This window comes from Euphorbia lathyris, chromosome 2 (assembly GCF_963576675.1).
Source record: "Euphorbia lathyris chromosome 2, ddEupLath1.1, whole genome shotgun sequence".
Classification (NCBI taxonomy): domain Eukaryota; kingdom Viridiplantae; phylum Streptophyta; class Magnoliopsida; order Malpighiales; family Euphorbiaceae; genus Euphorbia; species Euphorbia lathyris.
The window spans coordinates 63,509,539-63,536,853 of record NC_088911.1 but is presented as its reverse complement, the minus strand read 5'-3'; the positions used below and the strand labels follow the sequence as shown (position 1 = coordinate 63,536,853).

The following is a 27,315-nucleotide window of genomic DNA, read 5'->3' as shown; positions in this document are numbered from 1 at the left end:
TTCTTAGTAATTTCTAAAAGTTTAATGAAGATGTTAAATCCACAATTCCATTTAATGGAAGTATTTTTTCTACTTATTTAACATTATACATATCGTTTTCATATTTCTGATTTTAAATGTTCGATACTCCGTATATTATAGATGGTAATCAGACATTTTGGTATTGTTCTGTTTGTTCTCACATTTGTTGATAGTTTTTTTTTTTACATACAAATAAGTGTGTTTGGACTTCAGACTACACATTTTTTAATAACCAACTCTAGGTTAGTATCTTTTGATAATTTTATTATTCCATTTTCAGTTAGTATTGTTTTTTCTTCATTGCAATTTAATATGTTTTTCCTCAACAACTGCATTGGTTGTATGCTTGCAATGACAATAAATAAAAATCAATGACAATCACCAACACATGTTGGTTTATATCTTCCTCGTCCGGTATTCAGTCATAGTCAAATATATATATATTAGTTTCAAGAATTATCAGTAAAATATTGAAAATTGTCACTTGTGATGATGATGATGGAAAAACATGTAATTGTATTCAAAATGTAATTTTTAAAAAAGTATTTATTATTTTTCAATATTTTAATGCGCTATGAATTAAAAAACTATGAGGCTAAATTTTAATATTTATATATTCATTAAAATTTCAATCCGTGAATTTCTAAACATCTATACAATGGTGATGCAATAAAGCGAGCAGAAAGCCAATTCGTTGGGCGGTATATTGTAGGGTGATATGAAAGTAATAAAAAGTTGGGTAATTAATTTATTAGTCCCTATATTTTGACAAAACACACTGTTTAGTCCCTGTATTTTCAAAAACACACGGTAAAGTCCTTAACGTTTTTCTCGGTGAACTGTTTAGTCCCTAACGTTTTTCTCGATGAACTGTTTAGTCCCTGCCGTTAGACTCTCATAAAGATTCGGTTAGTCAATTTGGATTTGCATTTTTCTTTTCCTTTCCTTTAAACTCTGATGCATCTGAAATCAACTTTGAATGTTCTTCTTCTTGATTTTTTTCTTAATCGTTCAAATTCGTAAGCATTGGGTCTGTTCTTTTTCTTGTTCTCCATACAAATAGTTTCTTTTTCTAAATTGGATTTCCTCTTTTGAAGTTTGAAGGTAAATAGTAAAGGGTACTTTAGTCATTTCTGAAGTCATAGACGGTAAAAAATCTAACAAACAGACAGAAGGACTAAATAGTTCACTGAGAAAAAAGTTAGGGACTTTATCATGTGTTTTTGAAAATACAGAGACTAAACAGTGTGTTTTGTCAAAATATAGGGACTAATAAATTAATTACCTTAAAAAGTTAAGTAATGAACACTAACAAATACTCTAGGTGTAGGCTATGGCTACTTTGTTGGAAATCAAAGTAATCCTTACTTTGCTTAGATGACCAATGATTATAATTATTATTAATCTCTACCATTCAATTATCTTACTAGATAATGAATTATTTTAACCGGTTAACTGGTCAGTCTTCTAGTCTCTGCATCTTTCTTGTACACGATGCCTCTGCTCCAATTTTTTTTTTTGTTGAATTATCTATCTTCTTTTTATGCAATTTTCTACTCGACTCTGCTCATACTCGATGTTCCTGTGAAAGCTTGAAGGAAGAAGAGAAGAGCAATTACAATATTCTTATACTACTTCTTATTTCTTTTGCCAATTTTGAATTTGGGGATTTCTTCCCGATCCGCTCATCAAATTGAGTTGCAACCTTCTTCCCAATCCGCTCATCAAATTGAGTTGCAGGATGCAACTTTTTTCTCCCCATATACATCAAGTAGACTTTCCCCATATTTGATTTTGCCAATTTCTCATGATCCCCTTATTGAAGCATGTTGTAGTGTGCAAGTTTTTCTTCAATACCTTATACTCACATGACCCAGATTGAATTGAAGTTCTGCCCTCTCCAAGTGAGCTCGCCTTATTATGCCACTTCACTACAGCCGATTTTCCAAGGCTTGCCTGCAGAAGTTGTTTTGTTGAGCAGTTATGATAATGAAGCAAGCAATTGGAAGTTAACAAGATCTGAAGTCAGTAAAATCTCAGCAAACATTCAATACCATCAACAAGGCTTGAAGAAATTTTCTATGTCCTTCAACAGCTATCTGATCTAAGAGTCTTAAGTTATGTTCTCTCTGTATTCATTGAGCAGATAAACTGGTAAGCACATATAAGCTAATTTAAATGTGCAACTAATTTTTTCTTTCTGAATGTAGAGACTTGATATATTGGGAGCATTAGAGGATGATGTTGGGGAATTCAATGATTCAAGTATGCCAGCTACCAACATCCATCATGTTCAACGATTTCAATTAGTAAGATTTCTCTCTACTGTGAACTACTTTTTCTAGGGTACATTGAGATGAAAATCAAATATTTAAGAGGGGAGGAGATTAATATTTGTTACTTTACTCTAAATAGGGTTATAATCGAATGTAGTCAATCAATGTAGAGAGCTCAATCTTTCTTTATTAGGCCAAATAAATCATATAGATCAGACATATGTTGGTTTGTTACTGAAATTCATTTTTAGCATATTTTATTTATGGTAGTTTATATTAGGCCCTCAGTTGAAATTGTTTTACTCTTTAGGGACCTATTGGAACTATTAAAGCTTCCAAGCGTTTACTCTTTCCATGTTTTCATATTTCAAGGACTAAGTAGCATATTAAGAGTCCTAATGATGTTTTTAAGACTAAAATGCGTAGTATATGGTTTAGATTTTTTTTTTGTTTGCAAATTCAATACAAACATTTGGTGCTAACTCATAGCTATCACTTCATTATATCTGTTTTTTCCAGCACCAGTTTTTTATGCTTTGGATTTGAAAAATTGGCTTATACAAACTTGTTTCTATACAACTCGGCTGCATTTTATCGATACACTTTTTACTCTTCAATATCTATTTTGAATCACCAAATATGTTATTGTTTTATCCCTTTCTCATCCATACCTCTAGGTGTTTCCACTTTCTTCCAACTACATGTCTAGCTGATGCAACAAATTTTATTCTTAATATATTTGCTAATTTGTTTAGATTTTCACCAGCAAACCCACTTAAGTAAATCTGTTATAATCTATTGATGAGCATATTGTTTTCAAATTATTTGTAATTTCTATAGGTGTTTAACAACATAGTTATTAATGACGCATGGTGGATTTACTTTACTTTATTATGATGGATTTTTATTTTTCAGATTTTCATTTGGAGATTGTTTATTGAACTCTTTGGTTGTGTAACATTACTTCCCTACTTTACTACATAGTCATCTGAAATTCAGTTGTTCTACAAACATAATTAGCACAACAATGAACCTCAATTGAAAAGGTTTATGTTTCCTTCTTCACTTAGATAATATCTATAAGAGCAAAAACAAGTTGGATTTTCCACAACCAATAAACTTAATAGTAAATGTTTTCTCTAACTTGCATTCTATTAGCTTCCATCAGACACTTTATTTTAATTAACTAAGATCCTTTGTAAGCTTCAATTATTTGGAATTATGAGTGGTTGTTTCTCTCGTTCCTAGGCACTCATAAAGATGGAAACAGATGGTTCGTTCTTGTTAAAGAGCATAGTACTTTTGAATGGCAAAAAAAAATTGCTACTGGACAGATTCTGATTCTTGATTCAAGCGGTTACGTAAAACCTTTGAACTTTACGTAAATATTTTATTTTTAGATATAATTTACGTAACCTTTTTATTTTAGAAGAAAAAAATTCAAAAACCTTGTGAAAATAGAGTTTTACGTAAAACCTATGAATTTTACGTAAATCTTTTATTTTTAGACATAATTTACGTAAGATTTGACTAAATTTACGTAACCCTTTAATTTTAGGAGAAAAATCCACAAACATTGTGAAAATTAGAGTTTTAAGTAAAACATTTGAACTTTACGTAAATATTTTATTTTTAGATATAGTTTACGTATAGTTTGACTAAATTTACGTAACCTTTTTATTTTAGGAGAAAAAAATTCACAAACCTTGTGAAAATAGAGTTTTACGTAAAACCTATGAATTTTACATAAATATCTTATTTTTAGACATAATTTATGTAAGGTTTGACTAAATTTATGTAACCCTTTTACTTTAGGAGAAAAATCCACAAACATTGTGAAAATTAGAGTTTTACGTAAAACCTTTGAACTTTATGTAAATATTTTATTTTTAGATATAATTTACGTATATTTCGACTAAATTTACGTAACCTTTTTATTTTAGGAGAAAAAAAATCACAAACCTTGTGAAAATAGAGTTTACGTAAAACCTATGAATTTTACGTAAATCTTTTATTTTTAGACATAATTTACGTAAGGTTTGACTAAATTTACGTAACCTTGTTATTTAATCCACAAACATTGTGAAAATTAGAGTTTTACGTAAAACCTTTGAACTTTATGTAAATATTTTATTTTTAGATATAATTTACGTATAGTTTGACTAAATTTATGTAACCTTTTATTTTAGGAGAAAAAAATTCACAAACCTTGTGAAAATAAAGTTTTACGTAAAATCTATGAATTTTACGTAAATCTTTTATTTTTAGATATAATTTACGTAATGTTTGACTAAATTTACATAACCCTTTCACTTTAGGAGAAAAATCCACAAACCTTATGAAAATTAGAGTTTTACGTAAAACCTTTGAACTTTACGTAAATATTTTATTTTTAGATATAATTTACGTATAGTTTGACTAAATTTACGTAACCTTTTTATTTTAGGAGAAAAAAATTCACAAACCTTGTGAAAATAGAGTTTTACGTAAAACGTATAAATTTTACGCAGATCTTTTATTTTTAGACATAATTTACGTAAGATTTGACTAAATTTACGTAACCTTATTATTTTAGGAGAAAAAATCCACAAACCTTGTGAAAATTAGAGTTTTACGTAAAACCTTTGAACTTTACGTAAATATTTTATTTTTAGATATAATTTACGTATAGTTTGACTAAATTTACGTAACCTTTTTATTTTAGGAGAAAAAAATTCACAAACCTTGTGAAAATAGAGTTTTACGTAAAACGTATGAATTTTACGCAGATCTTTTATTTTTAGACATAATTTACGTAAGGTTTGACTAAATTTACGTAACCCTTTTACTTTAGGAGAAAAATCCATATACATTGTGAAAATTAGAGTTTTACGTAAAACCTTTGAACTTTACGTAAATATTTTATTTTTAGATATATTTTACGTATAGTTTGACTAAATTTACATAACTTTTTTATTTGAGGATAAAAAAATTCACAAACCTTATGAAAATAGAGTTTTACGTAAAACCTATGAATTTTACGTAAATATTTTATTTTTAGACATAATTTACGTAAGGTTTGACTAAATTTACGTAACCTTGTTATTTTAGGAGAAAAAATCCACAAACCTTTGAAGTTTACGTAAATATTTTATTTTTAGATATAGGGCATGTTTGGTAAAGAGCGTTTTGGGATAAAAAGAGCGATTTTGACCAATTTTAGAGGTTTGACCACTGAAACTGCTGATTGGAGTGTTTGGTGGAGAGAGGTTTGAGATGAAAACGCTAATTTAGAAAAAGCTCTTAAGCTTTTTCTAAATTAGCGTTTTGGAATATTAAAATTAATGGATTTCTATAACCCTAATAGATAGACTCCCTATTCTCCTGCGCCAAAATTAATGTCCTTATTCGTCTTTTTGCACAAACCGCTATTATAAGCTAATTTTTACCAAACAGGTCTACACAAACAGCTAGTCAAATCAGCTAGTCAAATCAGCTAATGTAATCGGTTAACAGCTAACAGCTAATTCCCAAACAGGGCCATAATTTACGTATAGTTTGACTAAATTTACGTAATTAACCTTTTTATTTTAGGAGAAAAAAATTCAGAAACCTTATGAAAATAGAGTTTTACGTAAATCTCTTTATTTTATCAGTCTCTATGTTAAATATCTAACATATTGTTTAGTTCTCGTATTTTAATAATATATTGTTTAGTTCTTTATTTTTTATTTTGATGAACAGTTTTGTCACTTAAATTTTTAAATTATTGAATAGATTATTCCCTCTATAAGGGATTAAGCGGTTGAATTGAGCTAAAATTAAGGACTGAATAGTGTATTATTAATATATAATGACTAAATAGTGATTAGATTAAAATATAGGGACTCATATATTATTTACCTTGTAATTAATAATCTTTAAAATTTCCATAATTAAATATTTCCTGCTATAGCAGGTTATCTTTTTTATTAATTTTAATTAACTTTATTTTTATTAACACATGTCTAATTATTATTGGATACATGGTTACTTTTTTTTTTTCCAATAAAGTAGCCATAAAATTTACCAATACTCCACTATTAATAACACAATTTTATTGTCTGAAATGCCCAAATATATAAAGAAGATCTCATTAAAAAGGGAAAACTATCCGGATTGAATTTATCCGGATAGAAGGGATAGAAAAAAAATCCTACCAAAATGCCCTTTTGAAATATTTTTATTTTGTTTATTTTTATATTCTATTAATGATTCAATACTACTAGTACATTAAATACTATTTTAGTTTGTGAATTCCTATGACTACAAATATATAAACGAAAATCTAATTTTATTTTATGAAGGGTAATTATAATATTTTAACTCATTCTATCCCCATATTTTTCTATCCATTTAGCAGTGTCCCGTTAAAAAAACACAATTGATGTTACAATTCACAAATAACGCAAAGCAAAGTAGGAATCCGGATTTCTGTCGGGCAAGAACGCATGTGGCCTTTGGATACCCGATTTGTTTCTACATTTGATAATTAGATGATTTTGTGCATTCACATGAATAAATAAATTTAAATTATATTACTATAATTTTAGGATATTACTTTCTTCAAAGAATGATAGGGCTCCGTTCTGTGTCCATAATGCCAAATAGAGATCCAATCTATCAATGTCGGCCCAGATTCATAGTAAGTAAGATCTCTTCAACATCTTTGCTATTACTCGCTGACACTTGACCCTTACCAGTGCCCAAATTGATCAACAATTAACAATGTGGATCGCCGGTTTGCTATGGACGGCGTTTTTCGCCGTCGTTGTAAGTGCCTCCCCTGAGGATCCAGAGCTCAGCTCAACTCGGGTCGTTTTCCAGGTGCTGCTTTTTTCCTCTTCTTGTAAATTGTAATTTCCCTTCTTTGCATTATTAATTTGCTGTCCATCCTTATGCAATCTGAATTTCGAGGATTTTAAATTCTGTTTGTTTTTTTAATCAATAGACTAGTTATGGAGATATTGAGTTTGGGTTTTACCCTTCTGTGGCGCCCCAAACTGTAGACCACATTTTCAAGCTTGTTCGACTTGGATGCTATAACACCAATCATTTCTTTCGGGTACTCCTGATACTTATTTAGGTGTAGGGCGTTTTTAGTTGATTTGATAGATATAATGGGAAAAATGCATGGGATTTGAATTATTTCAGGTTGATAAAGGATTTGTTGCTCAAGTAGCAGATGTAGTCGGTGGACGGTCTGCCCCAATGAATAAAGAGCAAAGAAAGGAAGCTGAAAAGACTGTAATTGCGGAATTTAGTAATGTCAAGCATGTGAGAGGCATTCTTTCAATGGGAAGGTGAAGTTTTTATCTAACTGAAGCTTATTTTGGTACATTTCTTTCCAGTATTGTACTTTTGTTCTTTTTCCTTGGGCTTTAGATCTCTTAGTTAGGAAACTAAAAAATGAATAAATTTGGCCTAATACATCACCACCTCTTTGAACTTGTACATAAAAATAGATTGACTATCTCACCAGCTCCCTAAACTTGATTATTCCGTAATAACTAAATACAAAAACTATAATACTAACTCTCGATCCTCATCCATTCGATCTCTCAAACCTGTAACACTAACTCTTATAGTAAGTTGAAAAGTAGGAGAAGAGGAAAAATCACCTCTCGAATAGATGAAGATGTACTTTTAGAATTTAGATTTAATAAGTTTTTGTATTTAGTTGTTATGGAATAAACAAGTTTAGGGAGTTGGTGAGACACTTGCAAAGTTCAAAGAGCTAATCTATTTTTATGGGCAAGTTTAGGAAGCTGGTGATACGAAATAAGCAAATTTAGAGAGCTGGTGAGACACTAACAAAGTTCAGGGAGCTAATGATGTATTAGGCCAATAAATTTCTTCTATATTACATGTGGATTGCTGGAAATTGGTAATTTGCCATACTGCTCCTGTGGTAGAGGAAGGGGTGTTAGGCAAGTTAATGGCCATTTTGTTAAACTTCTCAACTGAGTACTGATGGTCCAAGATCTTGGGATTACTTCATTTTGGGATGTTTCCTTCATCTTGTCTCTGCTAGTGTTTTTCGGGATTGGGTTTGGGCCGCTCTAAGAGAAGAGTGCTACAAAATACAAATTAAGGAGAATAAATCTTGTTATCTTTTCTACACATGAAAAGACCATGATAAATAAGAATAAACTTTTAGGACTTTTCACATATTGGGTATTTCATTCAGTCACATTATAAAATGTCCATACCATTAGAAGATTTATATTTGAAGGTTTTATTTCTTTCTTTAAATGTTGTGGGTTTGAATGTTATTGATTTTTACAAGAACATTTGTGGAACCTCTCTTGTAGTATTTATTTTAATGCAAGGGCTCAAGTTACTGAGAACATAGAATTCACTTGTCTTTATATATGGTACAACAGGGGGTAGGCTTCTTTTGGAAGAAAAATATGTTGATGTGGGATGAAAAATATTCATAAAAGTTGCACATGCATCTATTTACATGCGTACATAAACCGGAAATATAGTGAAATAGATGAATGCCCTTTATTTCACAAAGCATTCGAAGCATTGGCAATTGTGAACTTACCAAAACTATGAAGCTTCAACCTCATCTTATCACTTCAAACCTTAAAATGACGAATTGCAACTTGATGATTTTGGCCATTTCATTTCACATACATTTACATCACTATGTATCGTCCACGTGCCTTCTTCAAGTAACGGAGTTTAGAAAGCAATATATTTATCTCCCTTCAAGTTCCAATATAGTCTCCTAGGTTCTCCCATGTATCTCTTCTTTTTCTTCCATGTTTGGGTACACAAGTTGAAAAGGATCTATGTTGAGTGGTTAAAACTTCATCTGATATAACTTTACCATCCTTGAAAATGCGTCCGTTCCTTCTTTTTGTCAACAGAAAGTCTATTTGAATACAATATCTTTCCACTTTTAAACGGTCTTAAATGTGACTTCCTCCTTTTAAAAAATGTATTTGTAATAATCAGATCATAGGCTAAGGCAAATCCAAGAATAGCTTACCTTTTTCTTTTTGTTAGAGAAACTCTATTTGAATACATATCTTCTGCTTAAACATTATTAAATGCGAGTTCCTCTTTTCAAAACATGCATTCGTGAATCATAGACAAGGAAAATTCAAGAATAGCTTTACCTTAATGTGAATTCCTCTTTTCGAAACATGTGTTTGTAATCAAAACATAGGCTAAGGCAAATTCAAGAATAACTTTACCTTCTTCATTTGAGCTCCAAAACCATGGCCATCATGAGAAATTGTCTTTAATTGTAGCTACATGACCGTTCAAATCATCTAGTATAAAAGTTCTCTTTTCATTATGTACCTCTTGTATGAGTGGTCTTTTTCTTCCTAAAAATTTTCTGTTGCTATAACCTAGTCCCACTTGTGGAGCATAAATATTGATGAAATATTATAATCTCTACCAAAAACCAACTTTATTAGTATAATTCTATTGCTATTCTCTTAACTGCAACTAGATTATCCTTCAAATCTTTATCCACTATGATACCAACACCATTCCTACTCATTTCCCAACTTGTATACCATAATCTATGCCCAAACTTTGATTCTTCCTAGATTTTTTTGCTTGTCCGCTTTGTTCTTATAGACGAGCAACATTCACTCTTATCTTTCTCGTAAGATCCACTATCTTTAATGCTTTTATGGTCAGAGACTGTATATTTCAACTTTCAAACCTCAATAAGTTTTTTTTTAACTAACTTCTTCATGCTCAGTTGTCACTCAAAAGTGCTAGAGTCCTTGCTCATTTGACATTGCATACAAGTGGTGATCCGTCTAAGGGGGAGTTTGGCCATAGGCAAACTCAACCCCAAACATTGGCAAAGCTACGAGAAGGCTTCGGCATGGAGTGGCGAATGGGGCATGCCAACATACACTGATGGAAGAGGCGGAGTTGGCATAAGGAACACTATAGGGGACAGAGACTACCCTGGCGTTGGATCTCCGTTATAGGGCGAGCTTTAACCACAGGGAGACCTTCCGGGACGAAATACCGACAGATGCATTGACGGGACCCTTCGGTAGGAGTTGGCCTGGCTTAGACCTGACCCCGTGACATTTGGTATCAGAGCCTAAACTAAGCAAAAGCCTTGTGAAGTATGCGGTAGTCTCTTAACTGAACAAGACCTTTGTGAGGTGGGCGAGTAAGCTTTAACTATACGAGTTCTTCGTAGAGTGAGCGTGCCAGCTTTAACTAAGCGAGTTCTTCGTAGTGTAAACCAACAATGCTTTTAATAAACGAGTTCTTCGTGGTGTGAGCCAACGTTGCTTTAACTAATCGTGTTCGTCGTGGTGTGTGCGAACATTGCTTTATCAAAGCGAGTCCTTCAAGATGTGGGCTAGCGATACTAAAGATCCTAAATTTCCCCAACGAATTGATGGATGGAAATTTACGATGCTTTTTCGAAAATATTTTGTAATGCTTTTCAGTTTGATTGAAGCCCGTGGTTTACCAGGGCCAATGTTGCGAGACTTTACCTAGTGTGTGGGGATGCGGAAATAACAAAAGGGAACTAAGATTACTAATGCATGTGAATGCTAGAAAGTGAATGCCTACTCCCCTACGGTAGTAGGCGATGGAATTGCACGTGATTCAATCCCTTTGAGAGGGGGAGAATGTGTAATGGATATTCGGAATTCGACGCTCACGTGAAGTAGCATGGAGATGATCTAGCGAATAGATGGTTGTCATAGCCAAATTATTGAGGCGTAATTTGTGCTTGAATCATTCTGATTCGGTTAGACATTACTTTTCCTCTTCCATGAGTCCAGAAAATTCGGGTGGAATTTGAGGGATTGGGGGAAGGACATAAATGGACTGTTGAATTCTTGTTTGACGATGTAGGCTTATGCGAGCATAATCCGAATTCCGTCCTATCTGAATTCAGCGGAAAATTGTGTGTGCCTTCTCAAGAGTCAAGGAAAACTCATTATAGAGTTACCTTCGGATTACATGGACATTGTCCATCATACAGAAACGGACCCTTATGCGGGAAATTGTGGGTATCAATAGACATATTGCCCCAATCTATCGTGGTAAAGGATAGACATCGGATCTAATTACGAATATCGGGTAAGAACAACCCAGTGAAATGATTCTTTGGCCATACAAGGCCTTGTGGAGATAAAATGACGGAACACTCACTTACCAAAGGTCATGGGAAAATATTGCGAAATTGTCATCTGACCCATAGATGGTCACGGGATGAAATTGAGCAAACGTTGTTGTTACAAGTAAATGTGAAAAAAAGAGAAAAGAAAAGAAAAAGAGATCACTCGAGAATAGTCCGGCAGAAGCCGAGGCCATGGAGGCTTAATACAAATTTGGCAAGGGTCGAGGCCATGAAGGCTAATACAAATCCGGCAGTGGCCGAGGCCATGGGGGCTTGAAGACGAATAGTTCTAGTACTATGAATGTATTGAGGGGACGCCTGAGATAATTCATAGGTTTTGTCCTTGTTTGTAATGAGTTCTGTGGAGGGGACGCCCAAAAACAACTCATGTACAAAAAGGACGTGTTTTGTGCAGGTATTAGCGCCCCAATAAAGTTGAGAAAAATACGGAGCCTCAACAACAAAATGAACGTGGTTTTGTGTGTTTGAGCCCTAACAAGCTTGATGAATGTGAGAAGTCTCAACAACAAACAGGATATGTTCTGGACAGAACGTGTTTCGTGCAGGACGCAATTTCGGGCAGGACGCAGTTTTGTGCAGAAAATGGTTTTGGTGCAGGATGTATTTCATGCAGGACATACTTTTGTACAACATGTGTTTGGTGCAGGTAACTGAGCTCTATGAAGCTCGAGTCAGGCGAGCGCATTAAGCAAACGAGTCCAACGGTTAACAAGCATAGGTTTTAGCAAACTGTGGGCATGTCCAACCAAATAAGAGGCATTCTACTAGTGAGCTGAAACACGAGGCAACCATAAGGATCCTATCTGACCCCATGAAGGCAAAGATCGGCCCTATCCGATCCCATGAAGGCAAATATCGGCGTAACAAGAGTTTGATCAAAGATTAAATAGAGGCAGGTTTCAAAACCATCGATGGAAACACCCCGGGGTTTTTAGTTTTGGGTTTCAACTTCGACTTCGAAGTCATCCCGAGGGACAAGGCGAACCAACCCAAAGAGGACAATCAAGGCAGAACCAATGGTAACCATAGAGGCAGAAGTTCGATACAAAAGGAGGCAGGAAATAAAGCAAATTTTGAACTGTCAGCAGACAAGTCCAAGCTTGCCTTATGTTTCCTCCTCAGCCATAAACGACAACGAGAGGATGTTGGCTACACAGTTGGGGTATTAACATCAATACTTAGATAAATCAAGTATTTGAATACTTGCAAAATCGTGTAAGAATTCTTACCTTTCTATTATGAATAATGATGGCGATATTATTGTCTTGATATTTTGCTTCCATTGTGAATGTTGGTAGGCTTACCTAAAAAGAATTCGGCTACCAACATTCATATTTTCATATTACGAATACTATGGCTTTCCTTTTGGTCCCTCTTGCAAGGTACAAATTTGAAAGAAAGGAAGGGATCAAGAATTGCCAAGGTGAACAGGTATAAGTTGAAGCAAATATCAACGACTTCTTGTTTGGCTCATCGACATCAATAGTCTTTGCTGACGTTCCAAACCTTCCCCGATCAACGAGGACGTTGATCCTCTAAGTGGGGGAGCGTACATGAGGGGGAAATGAGTCCTATATGGACTCCTCTTATGGTATATTAAGGAAGATATATTAAAGAGTAAGATAGATGAAGATGGATTGTGGAAGAACAGTAAGAAGACTCGGAGAAAGATCCTTAGCATAAGAAGACTGGGAGGATGATCCGTGGAGAAAGAGTATCAGAGGATATGATCCGTGGAGGAAGAGTACTCGGATGGAAATACGAGTTGATAGGAAAGAATTTTTCAAAGCTTCAAAAACCTTTGAAAAGTACTTTTGCTATCGTCAAGGAATGAAGTTTATAATTGCAGCGCAAGAAAAGATCTTCAGTCGAAGATGCTCAAGTTGCAGACTACAGAAATAACAAAGTGATGGTCGAAGTTGAAACCATCTCTAGTGACAAGCGAACAACGTGAAAGCTCAAATAGAGTTGAAGTGCAAGCGGAGGTTTAACCATAGGGAGATCCTCCGGGACAGAATACTGACAGATGCATTGACGGGACCCTTCGGTAGGAGTTGGCTGGCCGAGACTTGGGGAATGTCGAGGCGCCACACGGGGTTTTGGCCTGGCTTAGACTTGGCCCCGTGACAATCCGCTGGTTCACTTTAACTTGTTCAACAGTATCATGGTCCATTTCATATTAATATCTGACACACCCCACACGCAAATGCCTATTGGGCTTGAAGCGTGCACAACACAGGCCCATATTACCATGTCCTGCAAATAACTCAACAAATGGGGCTGCCAGGAATCGAACCCTGACCACTTGGTCACACTGGCTATGATACCATGTCATGGAACCAATTGAACTAAAAGCTCAAGCTGATAGTTCAAGGTCCACTTCATATTAATATCCGACATTATCCAAATCTGAAAATTCATAATGTATAACACCATGTCTTAGTTTGTTTCCTTCTTGGCGATAGCTGTTTGAATGATGGAAAACTGATTTCAACATTCAGATTGCCAATGATATAGAATTTATATCATAGATTGCTTGTGGCTAACTATTTTGGTGGCATGGGTAAATAAATTTTTGTGTCTCTTTAATGTAGATATTCTGATCCGAATAGTGCATCCTCTTCATTTTCAATGCTTCTTGGAGATGCCCCTCATCTTGATGGCCAGGTATGTATGTTCAACTTGGTAAATATTTTGTTCAAAAGCTCATCATAGTTGTGAAACTAATAAGTTGAATTCTGTCAGTATACAATATTTGGCAAAGTTACTAAAGGGGATGACACATTGAAAAAGCTTGAGCAACTCCCTACTCGTCGTGAGGGAATCTTTGTGATGGTACACTTCTAATTAGTTATCAGTCTCACTGTAGTAGAATGCTTTAACTCTATAAACGTGATATTTATCATGTCTAACACAACTCCAGAAAAAAAGTTAAGGCCTGCAAATTATGTGGTGTGAATTCTCTGCACTTCTAAAAGTTATCAGAACAAATATATATGTACAGTGTACACACCAAAAAAAAAGAAAGCAAAATGAGTTTCTACTTTATATAGCCTTTACTTGAAACCCATCGCATAATTCTTTTCATGCATTTACAGCTTTTAATTGATATTCTTTATCCTCTCATTGCTTATTGTTCTTGTGCAGCTATTGGGCTAATAACTATTTCTTTTTAGGGTAAACAATTTATTAATCCCTATGTTTTTACCTATTACATTAGTGAGTTAAGACATATATTTTAAGGTCCTTAAGTTTTGTCTTGTGTACTCTTTGTCCCTCCATTTTATTTTGTATATGGAAGTACAAATTGCCTTTGGTTTTATATAAGTAAAAAACTTATCCTTTTAGTTTTTAATTTAATCAATATTATTCGTAATGAAATTTGTATTATATATACACACCAACATTTCTATACTTACATACTACATATTAGTACAAAAAATTTAGTATTTATTCTCTTAAATTTTTATTCTCATTTTGATTATTATTTAATATAATATCTTTAAACTAATATTAAATATTATTATGAATCTTCATAATTTTTTCAACACTGTATTATTTAATTATGTTATCCATTAAGTTTTAGAGGTAAAAAGTTAATTTTTTTCATTATAAAATAGGGTAAAGGGTAATTTTGTCATTTAAATTTTATGCTAATCTAAGTATTGACTCTAACAGGACTAAAAGGTTGATGAAAACAAAACTTTGGGGTGTTTGGTTACCTACTTTTCACCTCATGTTTGCCTTTTAGACCTGAAAAGTAGCTTTTTACAAAGGCAGAAAATTGCTGCTTCTTGGAAAAGCAGCATTTTCCAAAGGCAAACAGCAATCAGGAGCAGGAATCAGCAAACAGGAGCAGCAAACAGCAAGTAGCCAAACAGGCTCATTTCTAAAAATATAAAGACTAGTTAGTGTAATATATAAAAAACACAAAGATTAATAAATTGTTTACCTTTTTTTTAACTCTTCTTAGCTTTTTCTTTTTTCCATAATTTTTCAGCCGACTGAACGCATCACAATTCTTTCAGCTTACTACTATGGTAAGTATTAACGAGGTTGTGTTATTCAAAATCTGCATGTAGGTATAGCCTTCCATTTTTATTTCACATTTATGCTTGCTACGATGATATGTTAATTAAAGACCCTTTTTCATTCACCACAAAGACTTTGTTCATAACTGGTCTTTGTGTGGAACGAACCATTATATCATTATTTGTGGCTCCAAACGGCCCTGTTTGCTGAAAGATGATATTGAAAATCATCCGAACCAATGGATTTGGTTTGGCAAATACCATATTGAAGCTGCCAAAATTATTTTTGGAGAATCTCTTGCATTGGGGGGGGGGGGGGGGGGGGTTGATATTTCGTACTTAATTTTAGTACAACTTTCAGAGAGCTTGATATGGCACTCGAATCTGGTTATGGGTCTGTCTGTTAGTGAATCATTGCTTCTGAGTTCTGAGTTTTCTTTTAGATACTATGATTACTAACAAACAAGCAAGGGCGGCTCATGTAGAGAGAACACTTCAATGCCTTGAATGTAAATTTTCTAAAATTCTTTCCGTGCCTTCTTTCTTATTCATTCCATTATATATAATAAATATAGCCCGTATAGAACTTGTAACTACTGCACAATTGCTCTTTCATACGGGTTATAAATGGGGCTAGCTGCCAGCAGTTTTATTACAATAGAGACAGTTAGAGACTCAACAAGATACCTAGACACTTAGGAAGACCAAATGGAACACGTACACTTAAAACGACACACTTAGGAAGACCAATTAATAGCATCAACTAATAAAATTTTAGGTTTCATTCATATAAAATAAAATATTATAGGCTGCTGCTGTATATAATTACTCTCGACATGAAAGCAAGCTTGTCCTCGAACGAGAAGGAAGAATAATGTAGTTACATATGTTCCACCCAAGTTTTACTGGAAATAAAGACAACCTTAGAAAATCAGAATGAATTTTTGAAAGTAGGGAGGACAAACATAATTCATGAAGGCTGAAATATAAACAAGGCATTAGTAAGCTCAAAGGGCATCACCAGGAACTCTAAGTGCCCATGAAAAGTTTGAAGGGTTGTTTTCGGAATTTCATCAATATGCATTCGGATATGAAATTGGTAGCATAATGGACTCCATGTAATTTTTCAAGCAACTTATCAATAACCCGAATGAGAAACTTATCATTAATATACAAAGCTTGATAGTGAATGCAAAATCTCCACGAATGGTCTACCTCTTATACTAAGAACACTAGTGATAAGGCCAACAAGGGATGTTCAATAATGTAACTAGCTTACATGGTATTTTCTACGAGTTGGACAAATTCCTTTGCTGCCGCAGAATACTTCTATTTCCAAGAAGTATTTTGATGGTCCGAGTTGGACAAATTCCTTTGTTGTAGCAAAATACTAAAATAGTCCTAGGTTCTTTGTTTGAAAACAAGTACCAAGGAATGTGAACTGCATCATTTCCAGTGATCACAATGTCATTCACATACACAACCAGTAGAATACATCTGAAACTCGAGAGTAACCCAAGAAGACACTTATTTTAGGATCAAGTTTTGAGATTTGCGGACCCATGTCTTAAAGGAAAGGAGAGCATCCAAAAATTCTAAGTGCAAGAGGAAATAAAGAATGAGACGAAAATAGAAGAGGCTACGAAAGTTGATCGTTAAGAACAAATGATGACATACAGTTGATCAGAAAGCACGCAATGAAAACATCCACCCATAAAGCTTTTGGGACCTGCATTTGGAACATCAGATCCCGAGTAACTTCTAACAAATGACAATTCTTTTGTTCAGTTGGCATTTTGCTGAGGGTAACAATATGATATGTTTGATGGAGAGAGCCATGCCGGGAAATATAAGATTGGAAAGTGCTAAATAAATATTCTTTAGCATCATCACTTCACAAAATGCAAATATGTTTGTTAAATTCTGAACGATATTTTCAAAGGATAAAGGCAAGTTGCTTGGGAATAATCATCCACAAACGTCACAAAATAATGATAACCAAATTTTGACAAGGCGTAACAGAGGCCCCATACATTAGTATGCACTAAATCAAAGAGAGACTCAACAAGTTTATTGAGGGGAATCGATACTCTATGATGTTTAGCGTAACTTCACATTTTAAAGTAGATTCTCGCGGAAGACTAAGACATAATTTTTGCAACACGGAGAAATATGGATGCCCAAACTGATATTGGAGCTATAATAGAGAGGAGCTTGTGCGTGCAATTGATATTGATACTGCTTCATAGGAGTCAAGAACACACAAGCCATTCACCATGTTTCCTCTACTAATAATTTGCTTCGTCCCAAAGATCCTAAAAAATGTAGTAAGTGGGAAAGTAAATAATACAACAATTAAGGGTTCTAGTGGGTTGGCTAACTGATAATAAGTTAAAAGGAAATTAAGATAAACATATAACATAAGATAAAAGAAGGGTGGAAGTTGGATGCACTACAGAGGCTGTAGACCCATTGGCTAAAGTATCGGAAGGTAGATTGAAGAAGTATTGAAGGAAGAAAGAATACATGTGTTGTTGGTCGTGTGATCTATAAAACTAGAGTCAATCCAACTACGGATCATGTGGAGAGGCAAGCAACATGATTACATGTATCCGCTAATGCAGTTGTTAAGGGAATTGGTTGCAGTTGTTCATGATTGATACAGAGTTGCTGAAGGCCAGCATATTCATATGCTAAAATAGTCATTGTTGGAGAAGAGGATGGAGGAGATGATAAGGTGCCATTGGGCAGTCATGTTACAAGCTTCCTAGTAGCGGTTTGCTCTGAGTAATGTAAAGGCTTACCGTGCAACTTCGTACAGTTCTTCCTGATATGTCTCTTGCCTCCGGAGCTGACAACTATCAGGTTTGTGTTGTGTCAATTATTGGGTTAGCGTCATATGAGTCAATCCTAGCTCCACCCAAAAACTTTCATGTCATACTTGTGTTAACCTAATCGAGTTAGTGCCAATTTCGTGTCATATTTTTGGGTCACATGTTATTTTACTATGTGCCTATGTTAATGGTGACTTTTAAAAATATAGGAGGATATGGTAATTTGTTGAAATGTTTTATGTTATTATTGGATTAACAATGTTAACCTCTAACCATCCATAAATCCGTTAGTATCATGTTGAGTTCATGTAATGTGTTTACAAGTAATGTAATTTTACTCTCTCTATTAAGGATGACTTTTAAAAATATGGATGGTAGTTGTATTTGCAAGTAATGATTATAATTTTGTTACCTTTATTAATTAGGTGACATGTAAAGCATGAGAGGATATGATAATAATTTTAAGGGTTAATTTAAAAAGATACTCTTGTGGTTTCACGTTTCCGCAGCTCAGTATCTATGGTACTAAACAACTTTAATTTTTGGAAATTTTCATTTTGAGGTGGTTAATGGTCATTTTTATAGTGTTAAACTAAAAGATCCTCGTTTTTAGCAAATTGAAAACCTTATTCCCCGTTTGGACAAAAATAATTTTCACGGGTACGTGTTTGACAAAACGTGAAAGCACGTAAATCTCAGTCCCCATTTTGGATTTTACCTAATTTTAAATATTCATGTCATTTTGTGTCATTTTCGAGTTAGCACGTAAATCCTAATCCAACTTATAAATTTGGTGTCAACCAAAAAATAACACATTATCTACTAAGCTAAACCCAAACACTAAAATTGCATGTCAATTCGTGTCATCTAATCAGATCCTTTATAATTTTGCCACGTCTACTCGCCTCCAATGATGACAAATGCTAAGAGAGCTACGGTTTCCAACAGTCCTTGGGTGACCGCTCTTCTTGCATTCGCTTGCTATCAACAACAACAAGAAACATGGTTCATTCCTCTTCGTAAGCTTCTTTAACCTCATTATAATATTAGAACAGAGTACGATCCTTTTGTTTAGCACGATAGATCTTTAAACGTAACTTGTGAACATGAGACTTATCCTGTTTACTAGCATACATGGATTGAAGATATTCTCATAATTAACAGTGTCACAGCGAGTTAACATAAACTGTGAACATGACTAGAATACATGGATTCATGATATTCATAGTTCCTTAACAAGGGAAGTCAATGGAAGGGGCGGTGAGACAAGCTGAGGTAGAAAAAAATTCCACCCAAAGAACAGACGACTGTTCCTTAACGTTAGACCAGAAACCAAAGAACAAAACTCTAGTTTGGTCTGATACTTAGATTGATTTGAAGAATAACATCTATTTATTTACATTATGAGTAAAGTGCACTAATGGTCACTGAAGTTTGGGATACCTTTAATAAAGGTTACTAAATTTCATTTTGTTTGGATAAAGTCATTGAACTTTATAACGTCATTTTGACAATTTCAGACAAAAAAATCACTTGAATAGTGACGTGACATTCACGTTGGAAAATGTGTCCCCCAAAATGAAAGTGGTAGAACAGAGGTATGGCAGCCACAAGAAAATGAAAGTGTTAAACCGTATCATGGAACATAAGTATAGAACACAATTAAACAAAAATATATGAAAATAATAAACACAATTCAGCAAAAACCTATGATGCGCGGAAACATTCGACGAGTAGCATTCAATGTTTCTTAGCTATGTTGCATGGACACTTCTAGTTAATAGCGTTTCTGCGTTTCGTGTCCGTGTCCATTTCGTGTCTGTATCCTTTTTTTGTTTGTAGGCTATTTTATGAAGGTTATGTTTTAGAAATAACTTTTGCCATGTCCGTTTCCGTATCCATGTACATTTCCGTGTCCGTGTAACATAGTTTTCTTAGAGATGTGGGAAGCGGAAAAGTCCGGAAATGGATACAAAATGTTTCCGGGCACGTTTCTGTAATTACCAAAAGAAACGTGTTTCCAGATGAAGAAAACGTTTCACTGTCCAAACTCAAACAGTTTCATTGTTTCATATTTTTAGTGAAACATTTAATTGATTTCAAAACTCACAAACCTAATTTTATTTAAACAACTTACCACACTTAATTTCTCCTTCCATTGAATTACTGAATCTTCTTAAGTGAGATTGGATTGAAATCTATTTTATGTCACTTCTCTCTCTGTTTTTCAGATGATGATCTATCTTCTTTGCATTGAATTTTCTAACATGCAAAGCTCTATTTATTTTTTCTTCGTTCTGGTTTCTTTTCTCTGTTTTTTCTTCTTCTGGTTTCTTTCTTCTGTTTTTTTCTTGAGTCTCCCATGTCGTTTTTGGATCTGCTTTTTGGACTCCTTATTTTCTTTTCTTTTTTAATAGAAATACTAATTTTAAAGACCCATATGCATGATGACACCTGTTTGTTTTAATAGAATGACTTTTTGTATTCATTGTCAAATAGATTTTTTACCTTTTCATTGGTAATTGAATTGTGTTTTGAAAAGAAAATCTATAAAAAACCACATCTATAAAACCAAAAAATTGAATTATGTTTCATCCATAATCATTTTATGTTTTATTATTATTTTTATGTTTATTATATTTTTTAATATTTATTAATATATCCCTATATTTTTAATATTTACATGTTTCCCCTACGTTTCCGTTTCCTATGTTTCTTGGAAACTCGGTTTCCCGTTTCAGTTTCTGTTTCGGTGCATCATAGGCAAAACCCTGGCGATAATGTTCTAAAGTGAATTATAATAAAAGCAATAAAACAAAACAAAAGAAAGAATAAAAATGTGTTTTTTTTTTTACTGTCGCCCATGGGCCCCGGCGGGAGAAAAATGGTCAGGGAGCCAAAAAAAACGGTTAGAGGGTCTAGGAGGGGAAAATTGAACAGAATCTCGATTTTAAGCGTCTAGGCGATCTAGACAACCTTTTTCTTGAACACTAATGACCTGGCAACACATGACAAAAAAAAATTATAATTAAACTGCTTGAAGCTATCACGTGGCAGTCAAAAATGTATTTTTTTTGTCACGTGACATATACACATGATTGCGATTTAGGTGTGATGATATACATAAAAGTAAGCTTTTTCCAACGTGGTGGTCGAGTCACTATTTTCAATGACTTTTTCTGTCAGAATTGGTTGGAATGACTTTATTAAAATAAAAGGAAAATTAAATGACTTCATTGAAACACAATGAAGTTCAATGACCTTTGATGAAATTTACCCGCGCTAAACTAGGTAAGTACATAAATTATATTAATGCTAACTTCCTATAATCATGATGTTAATTAAGGAACGCTAGTTATAATAGTTAGTAACAGCTAGCCCTATCCATAACAAGACTTATTGAATGATTCTGGCTTGATTGAGGCAAGACTTGTGATATAGTTAAAAGGTGAAGACAGTGATTTACTTGAGAATCCTGAAAAAATGCAGAAGAATCGTTGAAAAGTTGAACTACTTCACAATCACCTACCCCTTCCCAGTGAGTGTGATAAGCCAATTCATGTCATTATCCTCTCCTAGAACTTCACATGGGATGCAGTAAGTCACATTTATGATATCTAAAGGGTGGTATGTTATATCAAAACCATGGTCATCAGATTGGAAAAGGTTTCACAGATGCAGATTATGCTGGAGACTTGGCAAATAGACGTTCTACCACCGGGTATTGTGTACTTGTTGGAGGCAATTTTGTATCATGGAAGAGTAAGAAGCAAAGTGTGGTTTCTAGATGGAGTGTAGAATCCTTATACACTTATGGCACAGACTACATGTGAACCTGTATTGGGTTTGCTGAGACGGAACCAGTGAAGTTGTGGTTTGACGATAAAGCAGCAGTTATATTGCCAATAACCATGTGTTTGATGACAACAAAACACATAGAACTTCACGGTCATTTTACGCAAGAAAATTTAGATGTTACAATCACAACTTCATAAGATAGAACATGGAGTCAATTAGCAAGCTTTATCAGATCAACTATATTTGTACCAAGCTGGGTATGGTTAATATCTACTCTCCAACTTGAGGGAGAGTGTTATGGAATGTCTCAAGCGTATATATTTGTTACCTCAGTTATAGGAATCAAATCTCTAAATCACAAGGATTATAGAATAAATGTAACTAAAGTGTAATTATTTCTTCCTAGTTTAGGTAACTCTCTCATATATACATAGGTGTGTTTATGCACCATATGAAATGCAATATACACGTCCTCTGCTCTCTCTTTCTCTTTGATTACAAAGATAAAGACTTGTGATGCGTCTGTGATATCAAAAGTGAAGTTAAAAGCTGAAGTTGAAGACTTAGAAATCCCTAAAGGTATAGAAAGATTGTTCCTAAGTTAAACTATCTTACCATAACTTGCCTTGATGTGGCCTTTCCAATAAGTATAGTAAGTTAGTTCATGCCATCTACCGTAACAAATGTTGTTGGTCATATTTTGAGATATCTAAAAAGTACTCTAAGATATGGTATCTTATACCAAAACCATGGTAATCACATGATAGAAGGTTCCACTGATGTTGATTATGCGAGAGCTCCAATTGGCGTTCTACCACTATTTATTGTGTTTTTGTTGGAGACAATCTCTTCCCTTAGAAGAGTAAGAAACAGAGTGTTGCATCGTGGTCAACTTCATAAATCATTTGCTTGGTGATATTGGGTTTGTTCAGTCTCAATCAATGAACTTGTGGTGTGACAATGAAGCAACTATTTATGTTGCTAACAATCCTTTGTTTAGTGAAAGAATCGAGCAGATAGAAGTTGATTCCCATTTCACCCAAGAAAATCTAGAGGAAGGGTTAATCTGAACTCCTTAGAACAAGAAGCTATATGTTCATCAAAGCTTCACCTCATAATCAGGTTGTAGTAAGTTGCATTATCAATATCTATGCTTCAACTTGAGGGGAGTGTTACAAATATGTACAACCTTAATCATAGAGATTTATATTGTAGCCTACTTATTTACTTTCCTAGTTTAGTATACTATCTCATGTATATGTACGTGTATTGGTTCATAGTAGAAATATACTATAATTTTCCTGTCCTCTCTGTTTCAATGTAAAGAAAGGGAATATTGGTGGAGCCAATGAGAGTTTTGTGGCTCTCAATTAGCAAATACTATTGACTAAACCTTCAAAAGTCTAGGCCATTTAATGTCTAACACCGCCAAGATGGAGGGAAGGAGTTCCAGAAATCTCTGTTGTAATTGCGATGAGCAATATCTTCCGGTCCATTTGCAAGAGTCCAAATTTTGAACTAAACTACAGTCAGTTGTCAAAAAATGGGAACCACGACATAATAACATTTCCTAGTTAGAAAATTTTCAGCAGTTGCTGCTTCCTAGCCTTTTCACTTGATGACAAACTCATTTTTTAGGCGGGGTGATATTATTTATGAACAGTGCATCTGGGGCAGCCCAGTAAACTATTAATTTGTGTTGTTAAGTGCTTTTTAAGTGTCTATGCGTCCTCCCTTCTTTCTATCTGTCTGTGTCCTAAGTCAGTTCTTTGGTGGTAAAGCTGCTTTATTTGTGATAAAACTGCCTGTCCATTTGTCATTCATACTAGACAACAGTTGCAAGTCACAATTAGCCTACTGTACTGTATGTATCTGAAAAAAAGTAAAACAGAAAAGGGAGAGACAAACTTTCAGTTAATGACCCTTGCTTTTAGTCACTGTGAGTTCTAAGGGAGCAAGAAGAAAAATTAAATCCATTAATTGTCACCCGGTAATGTTCACTTGGACCCGGACTGACCAAATCACCATTAGATATGGGCTTATTAGAATCCTACCCTAGGATTAGTTAATTTCTTCACCATACGATTCTAATAAGCCCATATCTGATGGCGACTGACAAAACTCATTTCGCCAGTCAGGGTCCAAGTGAACATTACCAAATTGTCACCATCCCATAATTAGATCCCTGCCCCATAACAGAGCTACTTGGGGTGTAGTGGTTATTTGCTTCTAGGATCTTATATGTGACTGGGGAACTGCTCCTGAATTGAAATAGCAAAATGTAGAATCGCGAAAATGGTAATGAATAATGGAGTGTTTGAATTCTTAGAGATTCAAGTCAATTTATACACAAGCTATTGATTTCAAGGAAATTATATCCTGTACATATGGAACTTTATGCTTGATCTTGTGCTATTTTTAAGACAAATCTATATGTTGATTTGTTCTACTTGTTATGGAAAAGAAAAAGTATTGAGACTTTGTCAAATTACTAGCAAGCATTACGGCATTATAAGCATGTCCTTGATAGCAATTTCTTGAACATTATTAACAGGGATAGCATATGTGCAGTACCACCAATAACCACCATATATAACTCCTAAGGAAGTCCTTTCTATAAGAAATTATTGTAGCTGTGCATCCTATCTGATAAACTATCTTATCTTTCTACCAAGAGTTAACTATTGTCTTATAAGGATCAAAGCTTTCTTGTAAGTGATAAATTTATCAGAACTTTATGATGGAGATAATTGGTTTTGAACCCAAATAACATAAGACAACATATGCACCTGCAAATAGTAAAAAGAGCCCTGAGCACACAAAACCTTATTAAAGTTTTGAGTAAATAGCAAACTTCTAGGAATCACAGTAAAAATATTTGATGATGGAAATATTCTTACCTTAAAGCATAGAGAATTAGGATCTTGAGATTTGAGTTATTGTTGGGAAAAGAAACATGATCGGGGCAGGGGAAGGGGAAGGGGAAGGGGAAGGGGAAGGGGGAAAAGAAGTTTCTGCGTGAACATTTTTACTTTGACTAAGAAGTATCTATTCAACATTCACAAGCCAAACCAAAAGATAAGGCGAGAACAAATTACCAGTATATGAGCAGGGTCGGTGAGAATTTGACCATTCTTACATGAGTAAGATACTGATTCCCTTGCTAAAAAGGGATCTTAGTTAGGAATTGCAGAAAGAAGTTGCTTTTTAAATTACTTGTAAAAAGTCAGAAACATTTCTAGCTCCAATCTGAGCAGCAGATTTAAAGGTTATCATATTGAATACATATTGCAATGTAAAAGTTGTCATTTAGTTCTTGATGTGGTGGTTGCCTTTAGATGCTCAGATGGAGACATGTGAAGAGGAAAGATCACACTTGAAACGAAGACTTTCTGCATCTGCTATTGAAATTGAGAGACAGGTAATTGCAATATGTAGTGAATTTGGAGTAGATGTAATCTTTGCTGAAACAACTTGGTCTTATTCTGTGTCAATTTGTAGAGAATGAAATGCTTCCCATGATCTTATCACCAAGATTTGGATCGACAAGAAAGGGTGCGCTTCTGTAACTTACCTGACTCATATGCTATTCATGGAAAATACAAAACAAGGTTTTACTATTTTTCTGAGGTTACTATCGAGATAAAATAGTCACCGTTGCCATGAGAAAAAGCTGAAAGAGATGCACATTGCTTAACATAAATCTGTGTGCTTAATTAATTAGCACTCTGGGGGATTTCCAATGTTGAATATTCTGTTGATTTTATTGTTATCAAGTCTGACAACTTTTGATACGATTAATCTAGTTTGTATATTGGTTAAAATCGTAGCAATTTCCAGAAAATTTTATTAGTATATATATAGAAATAACCAGGCCTTGTTATTTAAACTATTTCATATTATCAGCACACAATAATTGGAAGGAAAAACTTGTAATGTGCTTCTTTTCAAATCTCAATGGACATGCCTGGTCACTAGAATCAGCGAGAATTAGCGAGTTGATTGGGGTTGTTGGGCGGAAATTTCTTTACAGGTTGAATGTGGGAAGGAGTGATTAGAAATGGATGTAATCTGATTGTTACCAAAATCAAATTGGTAACAATCAACCATTAGAGCACATTTAATTTAATTGGGTTTGTTATTTTATTTTATTTTTTTTATAACCACCAAAAAATCAATCAAAATTTGCACTTATCCACATAAAGAGATAAATTGAACATCATGCAGCCAAGCAATCGAAAGTGTCACTCGGTACGTATGATGCCTGCCAAAGCATCAATTTTTGCTTTTCATGTCAAATTATAATATAAGTCCTATGTTATTAATTAATATCTTTTTCTTACGCCATAAAATTCTAAAACAACAATGACTTTCAATGGATTGTAACTTTTGATTATAATCTACATATGTGACATCTCTAAGTTGTGATCTTCTAGTAGAGATGCTCTTAGGACGTGCAACACGCTGGCAGACCTACCCTCTTACAAACATAAAAAACATACACGTGGACCTGTCAAACTTTATTAATTATTTTAGGCCTAATGTTTTTCCAGCCCCCTTAACTTGTCCAAATAGGTCATTTTATCCCTCCAATTAACCCCCTTAATTCCTTAAAAATGGTATTTTTCACCCCTTTAACTTGTCCAAATTGGTCATTTTACCCCTCATCATCTCATCGAATGTCCTATTTACCCTCTTAACTTCATAAAAGCGGTATTTCTCACCTCTTATGGTCATATTTACCTTTTTATCTCCATGAAAGTAGTATATCTTACCCTTTTATAGTGCAAAATTAATATGACTTATTCAAATGGATTTGAAAATATAATTTTTTAATATCAACTTTTTATTTTGTTTTAATTTGATATTATATTGATCCTTCATGTGTTTATTACAATAATATTGTATTACAATAATTAGATGATCAAAATTTAACTAGCCAAAAAATTGAAAAGATAAGGAATGAATAAAAGATACAAATAACAAGAACATTAATATAAATAAGTTAAAGACATTATATGTAAGGATAAGGTACCAAAATAGACATATGGTTTTTGGATTACAATAATTAGATGATCAAAATTTAACTAGCCAAAAAATTGAAAAGAGAATGAATGAATAAAAGATACAAATAACAAGAATATTAATATAAACAAGTTAAAAACATTATATGTAAAGATAAGGTA

The 27,315-nt window shown here is 33.9% G+C and overlaps 1 protein-coding gene across 4 annotated transcripts; it reads left to right on the top strand.

Moving 5' to 3' along the window:
- Positions 1 to 1,487: 1,487 nt before the first annotated feature.
- LOC136218471 (peptidyl-prolyl cis-trans isomerase CYP23) lies at positions 1,488 to 26,047 on the top strand. 4 transcript variants are annotated; one of them, XM_066005353.1, is made up of 10 exons: positions 1,488 to 2,138; positions 2,232 to 2,330; positions 7,019 to 7,142; positions 7,267 to 7,380; positions 7,470 to 7,618; positions 14,061 to 14,133; positions 14,212 to 14,301; positions 15,440 to 15,506; positions 25,468 to 25,550; positions 25,631 to 26,047. In XM_066005353.1, exons 2-10 carry the CDS (start codon positions 2,260 to 2,262, stop codon positions 25,649 to 25,651), a joined length of 792 nt encoding a protein of 263 aa, XP_065861425.1. In that variant the 5' UTR covers positions 1,488 to 2,138; positions 2,232 to 2,259; the 3' UTR covers positions 25,652 to 26,047. The 4 variants fall into 4 exon arrangements, with proteins under 4 accessions (XP_065861425.1, XP_065861428.1, XP_065861427.1 ...); XM_066005355.1 differs by having other exon boundaries at positions 1,490 to 2,330; positions 15,467 to 15,506; positions 25,631 to 26,039; XM_066005356.1 differs by lacking the exon at positions 15,440 to 15,506 and having other exon boundaries at positions 1,489 to 2,330; positions 25,631 to 26,045.
- The last annotated feature ends 1,268 nt before the right edge of the window (positions 26,048 to 27,315 follow it).